Source organism: Melanotaenia boesemani, chromosome 24, assembly GCF_017639745.1.
Source record: "Melanotaenia boesemani isolate fMelBoe1 chromosome 24, fMelBoe1.pri, whole genome shotgun sequence".
In the NCBI taxonomy this organism is placed as follows: Eukaryota; Metazoa; Chordata; class Actinopteri; order Atheriniformes; family Melanotaeniidae; genus Melanotaenia; species Melanotaenia boesemani.
The window spans coordinates 11,173,199-11,197,808 of NC_055705.1; the positions used below are offsets into that span (position 1 = coordinate 11,173,199).

The 24,610-nt window shown below is 38.3% G+C and overlaps 1 protein-coding gene across 2 annotated transcripts in view; it reads right to left on the reverse strand.

Moving 5' to 3' along the window:
• Positions 1–866: 866 nt before the first annotated feature.
• LOC121635897 (collagen alpha-2(V) chain-like) overlaps positions 867–24,610 on the reverse strand; it is a 29,552-nt gene continuing 5,808 nt past the window's right edge. The window contains exons 2-56 of one of the 2 annotated variants that reach the window (XM_041979294.1): positions 20,100–20,306; positions 19,037–19,255; positions 17,977–18,201; positions 17,827–17,843; positions 17,711–17,743; positions 17,560–17,592; positions 17,334–17,387; positions 16,167–16,259; positions 15,989–16,063; positions 15,836–15,880; positions 15,644–15,697; positions 15,511–15,564; positions 15,382–15,435; positions 15,195–15,248; positions 15,067–15,120; positions 14,896–14,940; positions 14,758–14,811; positions 14,627–14,671; positions 14,328–14,381; positions 13,406–13,504; positions 13,200–13,244; positions 12,999–13,097; positions 12,845–12,898; positions 12,640–12,747; positions 10,805–10,858; positions 10,622–10,720; positions 9,642–9,695; positions 9,452–9,550; positions 9,163–9,216; positions 9,006–9,059; positions 8,862–8,915; positions 8,630–8,683; positions 8,500–8,544; positions 8,273–8,371; positions 8,066–8,173; positions 6,991–7,044; positions 6,823–6,876; positions 6,621–6,674; positions 6,472–6,525; positions 6,261–6,368; positions 6,019–6,072; positions 5,830–5,883; positions 5,411–5,572; positions 5,227–5,334; positions 4,994–5,101; positions 4,802–4,855; positions 4,612–4,719; positions 4,467–4,520; positions 4,243–4,350; positions 3,954–4,007; positions 3,758–3,865; positions 3,113–3,470; positions 2,844–3,034; positions 2,505–2,747; positions 867–2,421 (exon numbers count right to left, since the gene is read on the reverse strand). In XM_041979294.1, the coding sequence (XP_041835228.1) occupies positions 2,275–2,421; positions 2,505–2,747; positions 2,844–3,034; positions 3,113–3,470; positions 3,758–3,865; positions 3,954–4,007; positions 4,243–4,350; positions 4,467–4,520; positions 4,612–4,719; positions 4,802–4,855; positions 4,994–5,101; positions 5,227–5,334; positions 5,411–5,572; positions 5,830–5,883; positions 6,019–6,072; positions 6,261–6,368; positions 6,472–6,525; positions 6,621–6,674; positions 6,823–6,876; positions 6,991–7,044; positions 8,066–8,173; positions 8,273–8,371; positions 8,500–8,544; positions 8,630–8,683; positions 8,862–8,915; positions 9,006–9,059; positions 9,163–9,216; positions 9,452–9,550; positions 9,642–9,695; positions 10,622–10,720; positions 10,805–10,858; positions 12,640–12,747; positions 12,845–12,898; positions 12,999–13,097; positions 13,200–13,244; positions 13,406–13,504; positions 14,328–14,381; positions 14,627–14,671; positions 14,758–14,811; positions 14,896–14,940; positions 15,067–15,120; positions 15,195–15,248; positions 15,382–15,435; positions 15,511–15,564; positions 15,644–15,697; positions 15,836–15,880; positions 15,989–16,063; positions 16,167–16,259; positions 17,334–17,387; positions 17,560–17,592; positions 17,711–17,743; positions 17,827–17,843; positions 17,977–18,201; positions 19,037–19,255; positions 20,100–20,306 (4,883 nt within the window). In that variant the 3' untranslated portion in view covers positions 867–2,274. The remainder of the gene's footprint in view (positions 2,422–2,504; positions 2,748–2,843; positions 3,035–3,112; positions 3,471–3,757; positions 3,866–3,953; positions 4,008–4,242; positions 4,351–4,466; positions 4,521–4,611; positions 4,720–4,801; positions 4,856–4,993; positions 5,102–5,226; positions 5,335–5,410; positions 5,573–5,829; positions 5,884–6,018; positions 6,073–6,260; positions 6,369–6,471; positions 6,526–6,620; positions 6,675–6,822; positions 6,877–6,990; positions 7,045–8,065; positions 8,174–8,272; positions 8,372–8,499; positions 8,545–8,629; positions 8,684–8,861; positions 8,916–9,005; positions 9,060–9,162; positions 9,217–9,451; positions 9,551–9,641; positions 9,696–10,621; positions 10,721–10,804; positions 10,859–12,639; positions 12,748–12,844; positions 12,899–12,998; positions 13,098–13,199; positions 13,245–13,405; positions 13,505–14,327; positions 14,382–14,626; positions 14,672–14,757; positions 14,812–14,895; positions 14,941–15,066; positions 15,121–15,194; positions 15,249–15,381; positions 15,436–15,510; positions 15,565–15,643; positions 15,698–15,835; positions 15,881–15,988; positions 16,064–16,166; positions 16,260–17,333; positions 17,388–17,559; positions 17,593–17,710; positions 17,744–17,826; positions 17,844–17,976; positions 18,202–19,036; positions 19,256–20,099; positions 20,307–24,610) is intronic. The other variant, XM_041979295.1, reaches the window with a different exon arrangement.

Below are 24,610 nucleotides of genomic sequence, written 5' to 3' on the forward strand. Positions count from 1 at the left end.
AAAAATCATATCTTATAAACCCAAAAGCAAGTCTTATCTGAACTCTTTATGGATAAACAATTAATTTTTGTACTTTAAGATGTTATTACACAGATACCCAGAGTAAATATATCTACTTCACATCAGCATAAACAATATATTTGAGGATTATGATGCTCTTGTTAGCGTTTAAAACCCTGCTAGGTCTACAACCTTATAGCTGTTAGTAGCTATTTAGGTTTATCATTTATATTTTTTGGTAGGTAGGCCTACTAAAATGTATTTATTTTTTATTTTTGTTGTTTAAAACATTGCTTTTCTTACTACATTTAGCAATAGCTGTCATGTCATGTTTAAAATGCTCAATTTCAGCTCCTGTCACCAACCAAGGCTCAGGCTGTTTTCAGAACTAAAAGTGATTTTTATTCTGTTCTATTCTATTGTGTTGCTTTTATCAGACAGATTTAATGATACTCAAACATACAGTTTACGACAGCAACTACTGTATATCCCCACAGACACCCTTGTTAAATTATGAGAAAAGCTGGTTTAACTCAACTGACTCAGGTGGTTGGTGTCCTGGTTAGAGTCAGAAATCCAGATTTGGGGTGGTATTCCAGTTATTGTTCCTACTGGGAACTTAGAAAATTCCAGCTTTCAGAGTTCATGGAATTTGGAATTGCTTTTGAAAATATTTTACATTCATGAAAAACAATAAAACACAAAAAGAAGTGATATAATACTAATTCAAAAAGCACATTGCGTCTTAAAAACTAAGTGTAACACCAGCACAAACACACACACACACACACACACACACACACACACACACACACTCATTAAAACTGCAAGAATAAAGCCTGCTCACATATTAAAAAAGAAAAGAACATGACAATTTATTTTGCCATCTGTTATTGGGTTGCCAAGTTTTTTTTAAAGGAATTTAATGGTGAATTATGAATAAATTAGAATTCAATTAGATTAAATAAACCAACTATTACAGAAACTGTAAAAGATGCAGATAAAAAAACAAACACAAGCAGCTACATCAGTTTTTACATTATTGTCAATTCCTAACTGAGCAAGTCTAATGAAAAAAAAGAAAAACACATGAAAATGTGCAATAATAGAAAAGCACTTTTACTGTTAGATTTTTTCCACCAAAGTCAAAATGAAAATAGAAGCCCAAGCTAAAAATGACCACTTCAACAGATGTGGATCAAGCTTGGGCTTCAGGAAACGGTGAGAGTGTCACGTCTTTCAGCGCGAGAGGAGTGGAGAGGTCGACCCAGAAACATGTGCTGCCTGAACTTTGACTCACTCTCTTCCTGTAAGGACCGCTCTCTCCCTCTGTCGTTTATTTTTTTCATTTTGTTCAGACACACACCCACAAACATGCAGACACACTGAAATGGAAGGGAAAAGCATGACAACAGGCCTCACTTGCAGGATCAAGCTAGACATTTCTGCTAGTTTTCTATTTATTTTTGCGTCATGAGAGCTTAAAGCAATTTTAAAATATATAAATTCACCTAGCATTTTATATAAATTCTTCTTTTTTTTTTAACCCCTGTACTGTTTCTTCCAGAATTCTTCAGCTGGGATATCAGGTAAAAAACCTAAAGCTCTGATTTGCATTCCAAAATTAAAAGTCTTGTCTCCATCTAGTGGTGAGAGTGTTCAGTCACACTTTCTTTCCTACACAAAATGTTCTTCATTATGGGCGAGAAGCCCAGTTGTTCAAAAGAAAGACATTTATTCCACATCTATTGTCAACAATAAACACATTATTTGCAATTTACAGTCAATGTTGCATTTACAGTTTGAGTTGTGAAATAAGATTAAAAGGTTTTCTATTCAAAGAGTAAATGAGTTCTTTTGCAGAACTTAATAATTTAGGTTCAAGCTTGATTTTCATTATTTTTTTCTGTTAAAAATTAATAACTACAGTCACTGCAGTGGCAACTCTTGCTTCATTAAGGGTCTCTGACTGTGCATCTATTGGAAAAATATAAAGTTTGAATACTTTAACTCATATAACTTTATTTTGTAATTTGACCTGATACAGTCTGCTTTCCAGTTCATGCAAAATCCAACTAAACCCATGCATGATTGTGATCCCTGTGAAGAACTTGTGCTTTAGATTGTAAATTACTGAAAAGGTGCATAAATAAAATCAGCGTCCAACAAGTTGCACAGGTCATGCAGCCATGTAACATTTAACCTTTATTGGCATTGGATGCATTCCCATCAAATGGGCTATTTATGTCCGTGTTGGGTGGGGAATTGATGGTTTTATGAAAAGCAAACCGGGCCAATGTCCAGGCCAAATTCCTGATCAGCCCCTCCAACATCCATAGGGGCCAAGTCCACAATGGGGAGCCTGGCGGAGGTTTGAGTCCTGTATTCAATCACTGTCTTGCCCCACTGTCCATCTAATTTCTGATAAAAAAAGGAGAAGCCCTTATTAACGTCTTTCAGACCTTTTTTCCCCCCAAAATCTAGGCATTGAATAGAAGACTTACCCAGCAGCTATCCTCGATAACGATGTATCGCAGCCTGTTGTTGCCTTGTGCTCTGAGTTCTTGGCCGTTGAAGCCTCGAAGGACCAGAGCTTTCTTCAGGTTGCTACTCTTTCCCGTTTTATAAGCCACACTGTTCTTGCAGTGGTAGGTGATGTTCTGGTGTGACTCTTTGGACAGAACTTGCAGCAGCTTCAGCTGAACTGCCACAGCGTTTGGCTGCTCCTCTTTGTTGCCATAACGGAACTGAAATGAGATGTTGAATGCAAGTAAGTACAATTGCATTGTTGCATTCAGCATTCAATTCCAATAAAGGTTTAAAACACCCATGTCCATTCCTACTTTGGTTCCATCGTTCATATCTGCTCCAAACCAGACAGGTTTGTTTGGAGTGGGACTGGATTTCGTCCACCAAGCTTTGCGAGGAATGTTGGCCGGACTGGCTGAGATGCAGGTCTCACCAGTTTCCATATTGCAGAAGACCTTGATTGCATCTTTTGTGCTTCCTTGGTTTGGATCTAACCAGTACTCGCCTGTATCAAATGGACAAGTAATGAACATGTTGAGTGAGCAATGAAAAGCAGAGATAAGCAGGAAAATAAGACCCTAACCAGTCTTTTTCTGAGGGTAGCACTGCTTGATGTCCTGGCAGGTTTTTGCAGGGTTCATCTTGCTGCCGTCTGGACTGCGCAGGTTTTGCAGGTGTCCACTGAGGGTCTTCAGTGTGATCTGAACACCCCTTTCTGAATGCAGGATCTGTGGGTTCTTATTGGGCAGAGCCTCATCTTTGTTGAATTCTGGAGGAGGAGGATGATCAGCTTCTGCATCATACTCTGGGAGTTCCAAAGCTTCTGCAACGCCACCGTTCTCATCATAATCAATCATGCCAGCAAACAGGTCTTCCACAGCAGTGGTGGGAGGTCCGGGGGGACCTGGAGGGCCAGGAGGTCCAGGTTCACCAGGTGGACCCTGAAAAAGAAAACATCAAGATTCTTTAACTAATTTTGCTGTATTTTTCCCCACAGTCAAATTTCTAATCTTGTCTAACACCTGATCTCCCACTGAGCATCACCAACAGGCCAAATTCAATTTTAAGGTTAAATTTAAATTTTATTTAAACTAAAATGTTGATCTCCAACACATATATGTCTTCCTCTGAAGATGAAGCCTTGCTATTTAAACATTTACCTACAATAATGAACTCTGCCCCGTTAAGAGGACTGAGAAGTCAGAGACAGCGTTTGTTGTGTTGTCACCTGGCTTCCGAGGTCTCCGCTGCTTCCTCTGCTTCCAGGAGCTCCTGATGGTCCAGGGTGGCCAATATTTCCCTCCTTTCCTGGGGGACCAACCACTCCTGGAGGCCCCTATGTGATTATAAAGCAGATAGATTAACACCTTGACATATTGTAAGATGTTTTTATTTATTTATATATCAACCAAAATTTTGTGTACCCTTGTTCCAGCTGGTCCAACTATTCCTTTAGCTCCTGGGTCTCCTGTGGCACCCTGAAACAGAGAAAGTTCATCGGGTTCATCTACTGATACCCTCACTGATAAAGTTTCACAAAAGTAACAAAACTAAACATTTTTTTAATTGTATATTTATATGGATATTCTTTCTTAAATGCATAAAAATGTATTGTTGATTTACACATACAGAAACTGTAAATATGTTTTCTTTGGTTTCATTGTTTTCTTTTTTGGCTTACATGTCACTTTGAACAATAAACGTTTATCTTACGGCTGTTCCTGGTAGACCGTGGAGTCCAGTGAAGCCTCTGTGTCCTTTCTGACCCCTCTCTCCTTGTTCTCCAGCTCCTCCTTTCTCTCCTTGTGGTCCTTGAGGACCCTAAGAACAGAAACAATAGATAATACAGGGTAACAGTGAAAGAAACAGTTTAAAATGCTGTTATAAAATTGATGATAAATTTTATTGGCCATCAAGATGATAGAAAACTGTCCCACCACTTTGCCCCGTACTCCAGGTGATCCTTGAGGTCCAGGAGGACCTCTAGCACCCTAAATACAGAACAGGTAAAATTAAATGACAGAAGTATTAATGTGTGACTGGCAGATGTGATATCACAGTTAAGCTGCTTGTGAAACTCACATTTTCACCTCTTGGTCCTGGACTGCCAGTTGTTCCCACTGGACCCTCATTACCTGGAGACCCTACAACACCAGGTAGACCCTCTGGGCCAGGATTACCCTTGTCTCCCTACAAATACACACACACAACAATTAATGTACAACCTAAGATTACAGAAACAGATATATATGTACAACATGTTTACACTCACCCTTTCCCCTACAAGCCCATCTTTACCAGGAGACCCCTCTGCTCCAGCAATACCCTAAATAATCCCAAGCAATTCGGAATAGAAAAAGAAACTTATAATATAGAAGGCTTAATGAAGATAGTTTTTCAGTAGTATTGCTAAAAGATCTCAAAACCAATAATTGGATATACAACAACTACTGATGGGACAAACCTCAGGGCCAACATCTCCTCTTGGCCCGGTGGCTCCTGGTAAACCAACCACACTATCTGGGCCTTTGACCCCCTGAGTTCCAGGAGCTCCTTGTTTTCCCGGTGGACCCTAACAAATAAATAAAACATTAACTTCCACATCTGAGTCTAACAGCAATAAGCACACAGCTGAGGTGTGTTCAGGCTTTGTGTGGCTAACAATGGACAGGAAACATTTTTGCCAGGAACACTTACAGCAGGACCTGGCAGCCCCATCAGGCCACTCTCCCCTCTCACGCCTGGCTGGCCTACAATTCCTCGTTGTCCTGAGGGGCCAGCAGGTCCTGGAGGTCCGTCAGGGCCCTGCAAGAGAAACACAAGAACACATAAGCAACTAAAACAGGTGCAACTTAACAATAAACACTTCTCTGCACCTCACCGGAGGACCATCTTCTCCAGACTCCCCCTTCTCTCCAGCGTTGCCAGGAGGACCAGGAGGTCCACTCTCGCCTTGACGGCCTGAAGCTCCATTCTCTCCTCGGATTCCAGGCAGTCCCTGCTTTCCTGGCTCACCTATTGGTCCATCTGCCCCAACGGCACCCTGAATCAAACATTAATAAAAACTTGAACAAGTCTGAAAAAATAATTTGTTTTTCTTTATTCCAAACTTGGCAACTTTAATTTTTCACATTTTTGACTGACTAAAATAAAATAAAATAAACCCCAGCAAGTCAACTAAAATATTCTTTCTTAAATAACGTGACATCAGATCAGATATCTGTTTTTATAGCTTCTATATTTTAGCACTTTGGCATTGTTAGTGTGATGTTATGAAATCAGTCAAGTGTAACAACTCACAAGAGAGCCAGGGGTCCCAACTCCTCCAGGAAGTCCAGGAAAACCAGGAGAGCCCTACAAGAAAAAAGTGCTTCAAGTAAGATACAGTTTAAGTCTAATATTAGTTGTAAAGTTGGACTGTGTTAAAAAAAACACTGCAGAACTAGACAGCTCTGTGGTTCAGGATTTAGAGTATGAAGCTTCACTCACAGCTGGACCCTGCGATCCTCTGGCACCTTTCAGCCCGGCCACACCACCAGGACCCTACAAACACACACAAGCAAATTATCTTGCATATCTGTAAATAATTAAACTGTTTCCAGTTGATCTGGAACCATCAAATCTGATACAACTAGTAGGTTGAATTGCTTCATTATAAGTAAATGTTTCTATAATATTTTCAGAGCAGTGCATAGAAGACATTTCAGGCTTGAGTTTTTCTTTTTTTGTACCTGTGTTCCTGGTTTTCCAGCCATCCCCTGTGGTCCTGGTGCTCCTGCTTCTCCCTTCAAACCAGGCTCCCCAACATCACCTTTGACCCCAGGCTGACCATCTAGACCCTGGAAAAGAAACAACAACACCTCTTTCCAAAAAAGCTCCCATGGCAATTTTGAATTTCTTTCTTTGTGTTTGTGTGTGTTTTGACTTGCAGTGGTCACATACAGGAGGTCCCTGAAAGCCAGCAGCCCCAATTGGACCAGGATCACCAGTAGAGCCCTGTAAATATCATCACACACAGAATCACACAGTTATCAAGAAGGAAAGAAAAAGAAAAGCTAAATTTGTTATTAAAGTTAAAGAATTCTGCTGACAGCTATTCCTCTTGAGCCTCGGTGTCCTGTAGGTCCTGGTGGGCCAGGTTCACCCTGAAATAATCAAAAGTATAATTCCTTTATTTAAAAAAAATACATTTATTTTTTTACAGCTTTATATGTTTTTGTGGCAAAGTGTTTACTAGCTAATCAAACAATCCTGTCTAATCATGTTTCCAAGTTTAAGCAGACAGTTACTCACCTTTGCTCCATTTGGTCCACTGGGACCAGCAGGCCCAACAGGACCGGGAAGGCCCTTTTTTAAATCAAACACAAATTTATGTTTTATAATTATTTTAGGAAAAAAAAGAAACAAAGTGCATGTTTTCAATCTTTGTGTCATCATTGGACATTTTTTCAGACAACTCACCCTCACACCATCCGCTCCAGCTTTTCCTTCAAGTCCTTTTCCTCCAACAGAGCCCTAAAATAGAAAGTGGTTCAGGATCACATAGTGACTGCTTGTGGTTTTTTTCAGCATGAACATGGATTCAAAAAAAAGAAGTAAAAATTTAAGGCACTTTCATTGACAATCCAAAGATGTAAATGCAGGCAAAAGCTTATTTAAAGGTCCCATATTATAAATTTTTTCAAAAGTTTCATATGGGTGTCAGAGGTCCAAAAACTTTTTTTTCAAAGTGTATTACTCTAAATTCAGCCTTGGTCCTTCATTTCAGCCATTCCAAAAGTAGCTCTAGTGAGCTCTACTGAGAACGGGCTGTTTCTGTGTCTGAACCTTTAAATGTTCATAAGTGGTGCCTGTCCATGCCCCTCTCTGGGAGAAGATCCGGCTTTTGCTGATGCCCACTCTGTGATTTTAAAGGGCAGGCTCAACTAGCTGGGGTAGCCGGCCAATGACAGTATCAACTACCAAGGGTAGTGGTTATTTCCCTTCATGAGGTCACAAAGGGATCTCAGACTCACCCTTTTGAGCACACATTTGCTTTAAAAAGTGGAGCAAGCAAGTGAGAGAGAAGACAGAACTTTCTCATTTTTTGGCTTCATACACAGGCTATGAGGACACACATGATTGTTACAAAACCTTTAGAAAGTGAATTTTGCATAATATGGGACCTTTAAAGGCGCAATGACCAATTTATTCCTCAATTTTGTTATGTATCTTCAGACATACTCAGACATATAAAAAGTTCATAAAAATTCAATGATGTGAGCATAGGTTTTATTTCTCTGGCATTCCCCATTGACATGTGATCAGCACATAAACAGACATCAGACTGAGGAGATGGTGGCACACAATCTGATTAAGTAAGCAAAAAATCCCAAAACTTACTTTTGATAAACTATTCCTTTTTTCAAAATCTGTGTTACCATTTAGACAATATGCACATACATAGAAAAATCTACATTTGTCAAAATAAACCATGTACATGTAGACAAGACCTGCTACTCTCCTCATTTTTGCAATGATATATCTTTGAACTTACAGCATCTCCCTTTGGCCCTGAGGGTCCTGATATGCCTCTCTCCCCTGGCATCCCCTGAAGTCCTGGACCTCCAGGCTCTCCATTAGAACCTGGTGGACCTGGGTTACCCTGAATTATATGACAGACACAGCAAGGTATAACTAGAATCTAATGTAGCAGCATTCAGCTTAATAAGGTTTAGTGTCTAAGGATTTGCAGAAGGGATACCTTTTGTCCATCTGGTCCTGGTCCACCTGGACTACCTTTGGGCCCCTGTAAGCCATTGGGCCCCACTTCCCCTCTTTCTCCTGGAGGGCCTCTTTCTCCCTGTGAAGATACCCAGTAGCTAATGATATACAATTATTTATTGTTGCACTAAATAACCAAAAGGATTCAAATGAACAATTGCTGGATTGAGGAGTAGAGTTAGTAATTAGCTGGACCAGTGGACTTACTCTTGGACCTGTCGCTCCAACAGCACCAACCTCACCAGCAAGTCCCTATGAAAGGGGGGAAAAAACTGTTATTGTCAATGAATATTAATGTGAAGTTTAAAATCAAACCAATGGTTTTACTCTCTTATACCTCATCACCTGGTTTTCCTGACTCTCCAGGTGGGCCTGGGGGTCCAGGCAAACCCTAAAAATATTAACCCAGTATTTATTCACAGATAAGGACCATGAAAAGCAAATGCATCAGCTCACTTGTCAATACACTGGTGCGCTGAAATCAGGAATCAAGGTTTAGCTTCATGTATTTCTTTCCCCAGGTGTATTCATATGATAATAATTAAAAAGTCATAAAAACTGCATTCTACCTGGAAACCGCTCACTCCCTGAGGTCCCTGCTCTCCTCTCTTTCCTGCTGGACCCTGGAGAAGATTAAACAGATTAAAAGATGATAAAAGCACAATAGTTTAAAACAAATAATGGAGTGATAATTTCAGCAGTTTAATGCTTACAGCTGGGCCTGCTTGACCGGCAGCACCCTCCTCTCCATCTTTTCCATTTGAACCCTAGTGGACAAGTTAAGTGCAGTATTTATTTATCTGGGCATTTTTACTTTAATGAAGAAAAGGAAATAAAAAAAACATGGATTGGGAGTTAGAAATAACTTGCCCTTTGACCTGGAGATCCAGGATTTCCAGCCTCTCCAATCTTCCCAGCATCACCCTGAAGATGAACAGGTGCACAAACTGAGATCAAGCACTGGACAGTCATTGTGTTTTTTTTTGTTTGTTTTTTTTTTAACTTTTATTTTCTACAACTAAAAATGTGTTATGTGTCTTTTTAAAACTAGTAACCAAGCATCTACTGAAGTAAAATTGCATCTGTAAAGTAATACTGGTAGTAGCCTTTAATACAGGCTCTTAACAATGTCTAATTATATTATTATATTCATACTGACTGCAAAGCCTTTTGGGCCTGGCAGGCCCATAGGTCCTGCAGAACCTCTGTTTCCAGAAGGACCAGCTGAGCCTTGTTTGCCATCCTCTCCTGCTGAGCCCTAAAAAGACAAGAAAAGTTGGATTAACTCAGTGATATAACAACTATATTACATGTATAATGTAGTCTGAGTTTAAGAAAAGTTTGTATACCATTGGTCCTTGCCTTCCCTCTGATCCCTGGGCACCAATAAGTCCTGTGAGACCCTGTAAAATAATGTTTTCCATTTAAATTTAAGTCATTTTACATATTTCTGAGTTTGATGTTTTAGGTGAAGCTGCAAGATCATAAATCACATAAACTCAAATTTCCTTTAAATAACAGCAGTTTTTAACAGTTTTCTGAAGTCACACAGAGTTTTCTTACTCATTTCTTGACATTAGTGATAAGATTATTTCCTCACTACAGCCTGGATGATCTTTGTTATATTTGACACAAAAAAGGCATCAGTGTTTTCTTCCAGCTGAAATTTCGACTCATCTGATCACAAAACATGTCAACATTCTTTCTGTCTGTCTGAAATGAGCTGGTGTCCAGAAAACTGCTGCCAGAGTTGATATATGGCTTCCTTTGTGTGTAATACAGTTTCAGGTTACATTTCTGGATGCAGCAGTGGATTGTGACAAGTGAAAAATGGTTTTCCAAGGAACTCCTGAGTTGACATGGCTCTTTTGAATATAGAGGTACTGCATGAGGTGCTGCATGAGGACTGGAAGATCACTGGCATTCCATAGTGGTTTCCATCCTTGGCCTTTTAACACTGAATTTACCCAGACTCCCTGAATCTTTTCACAGTGCTGTGAACTGTAGATGTTTAAAGGCCAGAGTTCTTTGCAATATTGCACCGAGAAATAGTTTTTGGGAACTAACTGATGATTTTCTGGTTGAATTTGCCACAAAGCAATGAGTCATTGGAAAGACTAAACTTTTGGTGGATGTTTTCTCTATATCCAATCTTGACACCCTCACCCATCACAGATTAATCAGTTGATTGCATAATCTTTCAGAATGCTGTTACAACATCAAGAAATGACAGATTTGACCTTTAAAAATTAAAAAAAAAAAAAAAAAAAGATATTTCTAGTGCAGGGCTTTATATAAAACATGGTTCTCTATAAAACATCTGTCTTACCCGAGCTCCTGTTAAACCTGGCTCACCAATCCGGCCTGGATCTCCAGATAAACCTTTGCCACCACCTGACCCTGGCACCCCTCTTTCACCCTGGGCTCCCTGTTTAGAAAGGTAATGCATAAGAATAAAAACCATAAATGTGACAGTGATGATTTTCACTATTAGGTATTTCACATTACTCACCTTTTGGCCTGGTAAACCATCAGCACCAGAGAAACCTCTATTTCCTGGTGCTCCCTAAAATGAAGACAGGATACACATATGATTTATTTTGTAACCTCAATCAAGTTTTAAAATAATTTCTTTTCAGGCAGGGTGGGTTGTACAAAATGTCATATAGGGATTTTTTTCTCTATCATGATTATGGTCATTGGATAAAGTAAGCTGCTGTTGGATTTTCCTGGGTGTGTTTCTGATTACAGGTGATTGTTATGCTGTTTTTACAATCCTTAATTTCACATGTTTAATGCATATTTGATTGTTTTTATGGTCCATTTATTGATCTTTGTGACATTTCTCTATTGTGTGTGTTTTTTAGAAGGTTGACAAAGTGCATCCAAAATAAATTTCCCCAAGGGCACAATAAAGTATATTGTGTGATATGGTAATGTATAATATCATTTAGTATCATATGTAGCAGTATTTACACAGGAGTTCATTCCATTTGTTCATCCATTCTTTTCCCCTTTTTTTGGGGTCAAGCCAAGGGGGCAGCAGGGAAGCCAGGACTTCCCTCTCCCCGGGAATCTCTTCCAGCTCATCTGGGGATACCCCAAAGCATTCCCAGGCCAGTTGGTAGACCCTCTCAATGCAGAGGAGCAGCAACTCTACTCTCAGCCAATCCAGGATGACTGGGCTCTCACCTTATTTCTAAGGGAGAGCCCAGCCACGCTGTGGAGGAAACTCATTTCAACCGCTTGTATAAGCAGTCTTGTTTATTCAGTGATTGTCTACAACTCGTGACCATATCTGAAGGTAGGAACGTAGATCGACTGGTACATCAAGAGCTCCACGACAGACCGATGACAGAGTTCGTATCACTGCCAATGCTGCACCGATCTGTCAATCTCACTCTCCATCCTTCCCTCACTCGTGAAGAACACCCCAAGATACTTGTGATCCTTCACTTTAGGTAGGTCCTCATTCCCAGCCTAAGGATAACACTCCACCCTTTACCGGCTGAGGACTATGGCCTCAGATTTGGAGGTGCTGATTCTCATCCTAGCTGCTTCACAGTTAGATGCAAATTGCTTCAATGAGAGCTGGAGATCAATGAAACCAACAGAGGCACATCATCTGCAAAAAGCAGAGACCCCATCCTGAGGCCATTAGATCGGATCCCCTTAATACCTTGTCACGTGGCGGTGGCAGTGAGGACCCAAGTGCAGGTAAAATGGTTTATTTGTCACAAACTCAGGAACAGGGAAACACACAATACTGGGAATCAAGACACAACATGGGTAAACACAAGGACCTGACAAAGACAACTGAAAACCAAGGGGTATATATACACAGAGGGAGTGATGAGGAACAGGTGAAGTGAATGCGAAATCAGACCAGGTGATCTAACGAGCCAGGAACAGAAAACAGAGCACATGAGGGAAAACTACAAACTGAACTAAACATGACAAAAGCAAAAACCCAAATCATGATCCAAACGAAAACTAATGACAAGACTACAAACCAAGATCATGAAAAATGACACACCTCAGCTGTGCTTAGAAATTCTCTCTATAAAGTTATGAACAGAATTAGTGAAAGCAGCCTTAGCAGAGCCCAACCCTTACCAGACAGCTTGTATGAAGGGGTCTGGTATTTCATAGCCCCAGAGCACACCCCACAGGACATCATGCGGGCATGGTTGAATACCTTCACCAAGTCCACGAAACACATGCAGACAGGTTGGCAGACTTCCATGCCCCCTACCAAACCCTGCAGAGGGTACAGAGCTGGTCCACTGGTCCACAATATGAGTTTATTCTCTGTGTAAAAAGGCTCATGAAAAAAAGTTAACTCACTGTCTCTCCTGGTGGTCCTGGAGGACCAATTGATCCACCATCTCCCCGGGGTCCACGCTTCCCTTCCTCTCCCATTGGACCCAGTGAACCCGGAATACCATGGTCACCCTAACATCGATTAGTAAATCAATGTCAATTATCTAGCATGTAAAACATTTAAAATTAAGCTTTGGTATTTTTATTTGGGGATAGTTTTGAAGCATACTCGCTCTCCTTTCATTCCAGCTTCTCCTTTAAATCCAGGGAAACCGACATCACCCTGTAATAAAAATCGGAGAGCCCAGGGGTCAAAGTTTTAGAATTCAAGATAAAATAGATACCAAGTCGTACAGATTTGTACAAAAAGAAAACGTTCATACCAATTGGCCTTTTGGTCCTGCTGCTCCTGTGGTTCCCTGAGGACCTGGAGGACCAGCTGGACCCAACAACCCTGGTGGACCCTGAACACCTGCAATACCCTATGAAGGAGAAGAAGAAGAAGAAAAAAAAATCATAATCACAATCAAGCCATGGACCAGGATTTGCTGGATGCTGGTTCAAAATGTTTTAGAAAGACTTACAGATGAACCGCGTGCCCCCGGAGATCCATCAGTGCCTGCAGCACCCTGTTAAAAGATAAATAAAATAAATAAATAAATAAATAAAATAGAAACAAACAAAACAAAAAAGGATACATTAATTATTGACGTTTACTACCTAATGGATATCAAAAGAAATGTCCTAAGATCTCTATTTCACCTTCAAAAATTATGAGATTGTGAGACACCTGATTTCCTGTGGGTCCAGGTGGTCCTACACGTCCAGAATCCCCTCTGACTCCCTGCGGCCCCCGACTTCCTCTGACCCCTGTTGGTCCTGCTTCACCCTGCACCAGTAAACACCTTCAGGTCATGTTTTGGGAGTGTTTACTGACCTTTAACGGTCCCATGCCATGTCATTTTTATTTTTAACAACTTTATTCAAGTCTGACAGGTACCAATCATGTTTTGTTCAATTTTAATCTATAAGAGCCTGACGTTACATATTTGTTACATGCAGTTTCTGAGACATTTTGCTTCAATTTATGGTATAAACTTTGCTCAAAATCCTGTTGAATACAATCTGATACTTGTCTTCTGTCCCCTAATAGATACCCAGAAGCAGAAAACCACATTATAATATTTTTAATGAAAATGCAAAATAATAAAAATGCATCTCTTGTATGATTTTTGAGCACTTATTACAAGATTACTAAGTATTTCTTCCTGGAATAATCTACATATATCACAATATGTCATGGGATTGTTTTGATCTCAGACTTGTAATTTTGTACAAGTATTTGAAAGTGTTACAGTAATGGTGTTCTCTAGAATACTGGGATCTGCTGGTCCTGAAGCAAATTTAAAAAATTAAGCAAGATGTTAAGTTTGCTGCAGGCAGAAACGGGCAGTGTTAAAATAAACTACAGGTGCAGATGTAACTGTAGTTCCAGTACTTGGCTAGCTTTAACCACAATGATAATGTGGATTTCAGAATAACTTCACTAGACAAATGCAAAGCAATTCCTTATGTCTACTGTTAAATAGATGTCGATTTGCTTATCCCAAAGATTACCACCATTTATTCATACTAATAGTGCTTCCACAGTCAGATGAATAATGTGAAGTTAAAATCCTTTGATTCAACAAAAACACCACAAATAATCTCACCTTCATTCCTGGGTTACCCGGGAATCCTGGCAGACCTGGTATTCCTATTGGACCCTATAATTTAAGAAGCATTGGTTTAATATTTAAACAAATTAAACTTCACATTGTGTACAGTGTGTGGTTAACCGATGATGCAAAAATGAATTAATCAATAAGATTATCACACATTAAATTACTATTTTTAGCCTTGTTGTGATGGTTTTTAATAAATTAATTAATGTTCATGTTTAGGATAAAAGCATGAACATTAATACATAATTAAGAGTTAAGGTTTATTAAGAAATAAACTGAGATCTTACCAAAGGTCCTGGTTTACCAACATGGCCTGGTGTACCACGTTTACCCTTACAGCAAAATAGAAAATGTCTTAATTCTCAAATATTTTTTTATAATTTTATCAATTTTTTAAAAAACTGCTTTTGTTTCTTACAACAGGACCAGTTTGTCCAATTCGGCCTCTTTCTCCCTGCAAACCAGCTGGCCCCTGAAACAAAAACAGGATTTATATCTGTGAAGCTGAACACCTGACTCTGTTTTAAAAACGTTTTATACTGCATGTATTGCTTACAATTGGACCAGGAGGACCCATATGACCAGGAGAACCAGATTTACCCTGCAAACCACAAAGACATAGGTCTAAAATACAGTAAAGATGTTCTAAACAGCCCATATATATTTGTATGTTTAAATATTTGTTTTTATTTATTCAAAGGTCATTTTTTGATTCAAAGTAACATACCTTGGCTCCCACTGCTCCAGATTCGCCTTTTGGTCCACCAAGTCCACCGCTTCCCTTGTGGGAGATATATAGTTCATTACATTTCTCACATGATAAGCAAATCATATTCTGTAAAAGTGAAAGCTTACCTTTGGGCCTTTTAGTCCCGGAAGACCTGGAAGTCCTGGGAATCCCCTTGCACCCTGCATTAAAACAAACCCCACTATATCATTGTTTTCTTTTTATTCTGTTTCTTTATATAAATTATAGCACATCCAGAAATTTTATGAACTTTGATATAATCAATTTTGGTATTGACAATTTAAAAATAATTACCGGTGATCCTGGAAATCCTGGTTCTCCTGTTGCACCTGCAGGTCCTGGCCCTCCCTGTACAAGAAAAAAACTTATTAAGATATCTGACTGATAATTCAACAGGCAAAGATGTGGCTTTATCTGACTCACATCAGGTCCTGGTTTTCCTGGTGGCCCATCAGGCCCACGATGACCTGGCTCCCCCTGCAAAAATACAAATAACCATTTAAATTTCTCAGGTTTAGAAGCATGTTTTGTGTTAGTCACATATAAATGAACCAACCATTGGTCCTGGCTCTCCAGCCTCTCCTGGTATTCCCTGACCACCAGTTGCACCCTAAATAGGGACATCAGATGGAGAATTTAGCTGCTACATTCTAAATTTGGTGTTGCAAAAGTTTAAAAAAAATAAATAAATAAAAATAATATATATATATATAGCCTTTTAGGTCTTTGCTGGGAGTACAAAACTTACTGGTGGTCCAGTTGGCCCTGGAAGTCCTCGTGGTCCTGCTTCACCCTGTAACAACATCATTTCATAGGCACTAATTTAATTACAAAAATAACCATATTGCATATATTAAACCTACTTTACAGTTATTTTCCTGTACACCTCTGCTGCACTCACCATTGTTCCTGCCACCATCCCAGCCAGACCTGACTTCTCACTGAAACCTGAGGCCATCTGTGACATCAGGTTTCCCTTTAAGGAAGAGATTTATTAAAAAATAAATTAGTATAATGTGACTTTTGTGTGCATGGGATGTGTGCAATAGAAACTAATCCACTGTTGCAAAACAGCTCACCCCAGGAGGGGAAGGTTGACCAGGGGGTCCTGATTCTCCTGGATTTCCTGGCACACCAGGCTCACCATCAAATCCTGGAGGTCCTGGGAATCCCTATGGTTAAAAAAACCAAGAGAAGACACTGAAACATTTACATGTGGCCTTGTCTTTTTTGGCTTTCTTGGACATCAGAAATATGGACACGTTCCCCCTTTGGTTTCATAGCAATGCCCGACCTAGCCAAAGTAGCGCTGGTGCTAGCCTTGCTAGCAGTATTTATTACATGTTTGCACATAAATGTACACTTACTAGTTAACTTTTTTAAAGAATAGAGACATCTGATTGTGTCATGGAGTAAACTGCTACATTAAATTAAACTGAGTTTTGTTTGTTTAGTCTAATTTCTTCTATGAGTTTAAAAATGGATCAGTTAGCATCTTTTTTTAGTTTTTTCATCCTTACACAAACTTTTTTCTTTGTAAGTACATTTTTTCCGTTCTTTCTTGTTTTTTTCCCCACCCTTCATATTTAATTTTATTCAGATTATAATCCTTTTGTGCGTATGAGCTGTATGGGACAGTCTTTTTAATTGGTTTGATTGTTTTTACTGGTTTATGTTTTTATCTGATGGACAACTGAATCAATGAGGAAATTCAACACAATCTCTTAGTTTCCTTAGCATTTTTATAAAATGGCATATAGTTATGATAAATTGGGCATATGTGGATCATATAATGTATTTGTCTTAAATGGATTAGATTTTATTCACATTATGAATTGGACTGTATCTTTAAGGTACCTTGAGATGACTTTGTTGGGAATTGAAATTGTATGAATTGAACTGACTTGAAAGAATGAAATCTGGGAGTCTGATATAACAACATTACTGAAGCCATCCTTTGTGGTATTGTTCGGTTGGATCTTGACCTTTGAGAACAAGGTGAAAAACGGGAGAGAATTTCCGTATCTTCACAACATCACTGTTTTGACTGAGCTGCTTAGCCCATACATCGAAGGGCAGGAAACTTGGTAGCTACTGTTGACAAGTTTTACATAGTCCGTCTGCCCATTTTCATTTGGATGGATAGTTTTTTCTGTAAACAGTGTTGTATGGACACGATTTTGTTTTGGGAGTGGAGGAGGTGGTAAAATCCCTCCTTTAAAAAATTTATTTTGCCTCAGACTCACCCGTCTGCCTTTAAAGCCTCTTGGTCCAGTGGGTCCCTGAGCTCCAGAAGGACCCTGAACAGCAGAGACAATAAAGAAAATATGACATAATCAGATGAATGATAAGCCATCTTCCAACTGACAAAAGAATTGTACTCTGGGTTTTCCAAACATAAATACGTGAGCATTATTGAACCTGCCACTACTTATAGTTAACACATATTTTAAATACAATCTAGTGACCCACCTCTGGTCCTGGAAGTCCAGGGTTCCCCACCACCTAAACAATACACAGAAACTCATTCACCTCTTGACTGGAGTCCACATAAAAAAAATAATAATTTCTTATAATGTAATCTTAAAACTGATGTCTACTCTGTTTTAGATGACATACTTACATAAGGGATATCACCAGGTTCACCTTTCTGCCCCTATAAGAGAATCACATCAGTATTTTCTTATTTTAATGTTTTTTATTACTAAAAATATAAGTGTGTAGGTATCAATCTCTTACCTTAAAGCCCATGATTTCTTTGGTAAACATTAAAAAGAAAGTTGACCATTAGTTGCTGATTAGTAAGGTATATTTTTTAGGTACGATAAAAATAAAACAATGACTCTTAAAGCAAAGGTAATGTGCAAGTTAATGCTGAATTGCTCTCACCTATCCTCCTGCTGGCGCTAGCAAAGCTGTCACACACGGGGCAGCATTGTCCCTCAAGTGTGACGACCTTCTCGCAGTTCGTCAGAATTTCACATTGAATTTCATCACAGACGGCCACACCGTTGTCACAAGCACACACTTGACAAGGTGCAGGTTTCCAAATGTCGTTCTGATGGTGGACCTCCCCTTCAAAGGTGCAGCTTTTCTTTTTATCATCATCTACAGCTGCAGACCCAAACACAATCACAATGAAGTAGTTATCTTTTTTCTCTTTTCCATTTAGTTTGATTGCATATAATTCTTCATAAATCATTATGTTTTCTGATTGTAAATTAACTAAATACAGATCCAACCCTAGCACCTAATTAAGAGTCCTGGAGTGTAAGTTAAGATTTAACTTGTGTATTCACGTGATCTTTTTAATTAAGCTGAAATACCACAAATATTTATCACAAGAATTTATACATGCAATATTCTTTTATTCATCATTATGATTGTTAAGTTGTTTTCATATTCTTAGCACATTAAAACAATCAAACACAAATGTAATACTTGACATGGCACACTGTCTCATATTCCCCTTCCTCAGAAATGATCTTCTTCCTCATTACAACCAGGCTTTGGGCCCAATTCATAGATCAACCTCTTACCATAGAAATATTTTAAAAAGGGGCTGGCAATAAAGAAAAAACAATAAATAAATAAATCAATTAAATAAGCAAAAACACTACAAAAGCTGCTAGCAAATTAACAAATAAAATCAACCAACTGGACGGTTTTAGTGTTGCTACTGTTGTTAAATGTTGTCACACCTAAAACCCACACTTACCAGTAAAGAACCTTTACTGGCAAAAATGAATACTGATATAATGAAAGACAGAAATATTCATTCTCAAAAATAATTTTTATCTTGCAGATCTCCAAAAAGCCAAATGCAAAGAGGAAAAATACCCAAAAAGCTACATTTTGCCCCCTGGCCACAAAATAGGTGCAGCCACCTACACTTAATTATATGCTGTGTCATAAAAAGCACTGATACACATTAAAAAAAAACTATTACCTGTATTTGGGTCTGTATTGGGAGTTAGTGTTGAAATAGCAGTTAAGCACACAGGGCAACACTCGCCCTCTGGGATCTCTGCTTTCTCACAGTCACCGAGGTCCTCACACACCACATCTTCACACACAATGGTCCCCATATCGCAAACACACATCCGACATGGCTCCGGGCTCCATATGTCTTTATTAGCATAAACCTTTCCATTTTCTGTACAGGTGTCTTCATGAAACAGAAACAAACAAATTCGGTTAGCATCACAAGCTGTAGAAAATGTGACTAGAAATAAATTTCCAAATTTGGCAGTTTTTTTTCCCCTAAATTTTCAGGCAGCCATTGGTTTCTTAAAATGTACTTGAAATGTGTGTTCTTCCATAATTACCATCCTATTGCATTGAAACAACAAAACAAGTTTGAAGTACAAACCCAGACTGTTGGCTGCCTAAAAGTGGGAGGAATAATACAAGCCAAATCCACTTAAAAGCAAAAATAAGTATAGGGAAAAAGAACTGAAAGGAGAAAAAATTTAAATATGCATATTTTTAAGAGAAATAGCAAAAGCTAACATGCTTAAATTTTAAAACCATGCCTCTAATCATTCCTGTGCTGTATCATTTAACCTCCATTTGTTCTTAAAATTATGAGAAAATGTACAGAAACATGTGCTTAACAAGATAACATGACACAAAATGACAGAAGCAGTGATTTCCAATAGGAATACACCTCATTTGGTCCATAAGTTACTTGCTCAACCTGTCCTTGTGCAGCAGACTTTTTCTTTTGCACACACTGAGATTGAGAAGTGAACTTATCTGGTAAAGATTAAATGTATTCCCTCTACAAAGTGAAAAATACTGTCAAATGGAAATTTGTGATAAAATGACATGTTTAAAAATGATCATTTAACAGTGGTGTGCATACAGCAAAGCCTGAAGAGGAAGTCTTCAGGCTGAGAGAGAGGACAAAGAGCACCACCAGCTGCAGAGTGCAGGATCAAAACATCATGAATCCTGCAGGAAAGAGTCCAGGATGATGGCAAACATGTGCAGTATATGTTTCAGTTTACCGGTTTCTGCACGAGGCTGCAGTTCTGCAGCTGAACACACGGGGCAGCACTCGCCCTCTGGGATCTCTGTGGTCTGGCAGTCACCTACATCCTCACACACCACGTCCTCACAAAACACTGTCCCCATATCACACATACAGACTCGACAAGGCTCCGGATTCCATATCTGATCATTGGAGTACACTTTACCGCCCTCTGTACAGGAATCTTTGTAAAGAAGAACAGCAACTGGCATCAGTATGCTCAGTCATATTTTGTCAGTGAATCCAGTTAAAACATCAACATTTTAACATTTGTAATGGTTTATGCTCTTGATTTGCTCATGGTATTGTAGATTTAAAAAGCAGAAAAGGAATAGTCATGTACAAAACGTTTTTATTCATGGATTTGGATTCAAGTTATGACAAATCACTTATGTGGCACTGTGCACAGCTTTCAGGCCGGTGTATTTTAAATAGAAGTTTCTTTTGACCTGATAAGTCAATTTTCTTATTTTTACGGACACCTTTTAGGTCTTGTCCATCAAAATATTTTGGAAAAAAAGCTAAATGCCTAAAAATTAAGTTCTCCAACATGTTTTTAGACGTGAAGAGCTCTATTTTAAATCAAGTCATAATGTTTACCTAAACTTAACCAAGTAGATTTTGGTGCCTAAATCCAGTCAAACAGTGACTAAACTGAAAGGATACACAGACTTAAAGTCTAAAAATGGGAGGAAATCTAACATGAAAAGCATTGGTTCTTGCTAAGAGACATGTTCAGGTTCTCTGAAAAGTCCTTTCCAGATTCTGTCATAGATTTTGTTGTTCCTTAAAGGTGAAAACACCTGCATTGAATTTTGTGCTTATGTTTAAGCTAATTCCGATGTAGCATTTAGCTTTTTGTGATAAAAGAAATTATAACATGCAAATTTGGTGAAAATTTGGTACCTACGTTTAATACATCTAGTTGACCCCATATAGGAGCATATTTTTGCACAAAAGAACAAGGTCAAGGTTAAATTAAAGGTACAGCCTCAAAAAAAAAAAAAAAAAAAAAAAAAAAAATCACATATGTATTAGGACACAATGATAGATTGTAACTATAAAATAAATTCAACCAAAAATGGTATTAAAATCCATCTTGAAGACTACACATTATCGGATGTTTCTCTATATTTAAGTAAAACAGAAGGGGAGAGTCTATGCGCTCTACTTCTGTGTGTTAATATTCTAATAGTCCCATCACATGGTCAATAATTTACTTTAATGCAAACAATAAGGTAAACTCTGAGGAATTTGTTTCATCATTGTGGATATTACTATTATATGGATATTATTTGTTATTGTGGAATTTGCTTCTATGCTGGAAAAGTAGCAAGAAAAAGCAAAAACAACCAAAAATCTGTCTATTTTTTTGCCACAATGAAATTGTGTGATTTATAACACAATTTGTATTATTGTGTGATCTTGAGTTACTTACTTAGACAAAACAAAACTTCCCCCTCAGCGCAGGATTTAAAATTTCTTTTCAGTTTTTCCAGGATTTGACAAACACCTCTTTAGATGTCTACTTCTAATATAGGATTCCTATACAGTGACAACATTAATTTAACACACCAAAGAAGGAAGGAAAAAAAATCGAACTTAATACGCTAGTTAGTTTTAAGAGTGTAAATGATGCGTTACTTTCTACACAAATAGACCATGGGAAGATATTTATAAAACATAAAACCCAATGTTTAAATTTGCTCTTTCAAACATCAAGTTCAAAATATTTATTACCAGTTTTATTGTCCATGTCAGGAACATGTGGTGTGGCTGTTGAGCACACGGGGCAACACTCGCCCTCAGGGGCCTTGGCTTTCTCGCAGTCCCCTAGCTCTTCACACACCACTTCCTCACACACCACAGTTCCAGTGTCGCAAATACAGACTCGACATGGCTCTGGGCTCCATATCTGATTGTTGGAGTAGGTTGTGCCATTTTCTGTGCAGGTATCTTCATGAGACAGAACAGCAACTACATGAGAATTGTGGGCGATTCCCTTTCAGTGTGTACGTCATTATGGGGTTTTCAGTCAAGCTTTCAATTAGATTATGCCACTTCACACTTTCTATACTCTGACCATTAACTGTTCCAAATCCATTCCTCTGGTCACATCAGAGATAATTAGTGTGAACTAAACTGTGATTTTTTTTAAAAGTGTATTGCTCAAAAATTCCTTTCAAATAATTGATACTTGGTTTCTTTACAAGCGTTGTGGGAGATATAAAGCCCTAACAATTTATGGTTTTGTGGTACTCATAAGTTAACACAAAACTCGTAACAGTAACTGTTTCCAACTGAACCACATGGCAGCATGGACTACTTCAACTTAAAGTCAAACAGTAGAAATTACTTTAACATTTCAGGTTGAAAAACAAAAAGGTAAAAAAAAAGGTAAATAATAATAATAATAACTTCTTCAACTTTACCTACCCATGAGAAACCATACATCTTTGTTTTACTTTAAGTAGTGCATTATTCTTTATTAAAAGAAAGAAAGAAAGAAAGAAAGAAAGAAAGAAAGAAAGAAAGAAAGAAAGAAAGAAAGAAAGAAGGAAAGACAGAAAGAAAGAAAGAAAGGGAGGGGATAATGAATATTTTAGGCATGTAATGTAAGAAACATCCATCCATTGTGAGTATAGGTCTAATTGTCTAAAACTATTAAAACACTTGTGCATTTCAAGTCATTTGATTTATTGAAAGCAGAAATTAGTCAAATATTCTTGACATATTTTTTTTTATCATTTATTTTTCTTTTATTAATGGATTACTCTTTTTCTTCTAATCATTTATTTTTTGCTATGTTAACAACATAATAGGCCAAAGAAAAAGGTTTTTAAGAGATTTAGGACAAAGTAAGCTAACAGTATTTACGCTAACATGTTAGCTTGCAGTGTGAGCTAAGTGTTAGCTAACTTTATTTATGTTGACTTGCAAAGCACGCAAACATGAATCATATTAGCTCAAAGTTAGCTAACCCTGCAAGCTAATATGTAATTACTGTTAGCTTTACATTTCAAGTACTTTACATGAAAAAATATACTGTCCAGAAAATAGTTTCATTCTGTCATTATCATCAAATTCAAAGGATGACTGGAAAAAACAAGGAAGAAAATAAACTGGAATCATTTGTTGATGAGTCACATTTTATTACTTTCATGGTACTTGTGATGTAGGTTAAATCAGTGTTTCTCAATGCTGGTCTTCAGGACCCTCTACCTTCATGTTTAGAGGTAACTTTTAACAAGCTCGTTTACAGGCTTGCAGAGAAGTTGATGAGAAATTTCATTAATCTGAATTTGGTGTGTTGGAGTAGGAACACATCTAAAACATGCAGGGTAGTGGATCCTGAGGACCTAAGGACCTGGATTGAGAAACACTGGGTTAAATTATCTAAATTAATTGTTTTTAAACTATTTATAAAAACTATTTTATTAACAAAATCTAAGCATTTTTAGCATTGATCTAGAAAGATATTTGCCATTCATGACAGCAAACAGCATTCAAGACCTGACATGAAATCTCTGGTCTTTGAGATGTTATTCATTGATTAAAAGTATTTGGTAACCTGTTACATGCACACAGTACTGAATCCCCCATAATAACATATAACAACATCTGAAAGGGAGCTAGATAAGCTGAAAGTTCCTCATAATGAATGCACAGCTGCAGTCATTTCCAATTACCTGCAGTAGTGTCTGTCATGTGAGTTGGTGCTGCTTTGGAGCACACGGGGCAACACTCGCCCTCTAGAGTCACCGCCATCGGGCAGTCACTGAGCTCCTCACACACCTCGTCCTCACATACTACAGCCCCAGTGTCACACATACAGGTTCGACATGGCTCTGGGCTCCATATCTCATTGTTGGTGTAGACTTTCCCATTTTCTGTACAGCTATCTGTGCAAGCAGAGCAGCAGTCAACATTTCAGGTACTTCTACTGTGAAAGACTGAGGCCGGCTCTGATAATAACCCCATAACGGTCAGGAAACAATAGGCTACCATAACTTATATTTTGGATTTGACTTTTTAAATGTTCTTTCATTTGATACCAATAATTTTAGCAAAATAACACGTCTGTATTTTCTACATTTGGCCACTAGATTTCACCAGCTGCTGTTTTGTTTTGTTTGGGACAGATAGTCATTAGTTTTGTCTTGGATGTGGGTTAATATATGGGCAATAAAGCATTGAGGAAAGGATCCTAATATCAATGATAACTGAAAGAACTTAAAGAAGTTTAAGCAATTATTCAGACCATTTCTACTTATGCTGCATACATAGAACCAAAATCCATGTCCAAGTCCATTTGGAAGGGACATAAAAGGCATAATCCGGTATGGTAAAACATTAAAGTAAAAATCATATGATGAGGCTGTGGATTTCAGTCAACGGTCATTTATTCAAGTGAGGCCACTGTTTAAGATTCCTTTTGGTTTTACAACTGAATTAAAAGCTGGCCAGACTCTTGGTGAGACAGCAGCA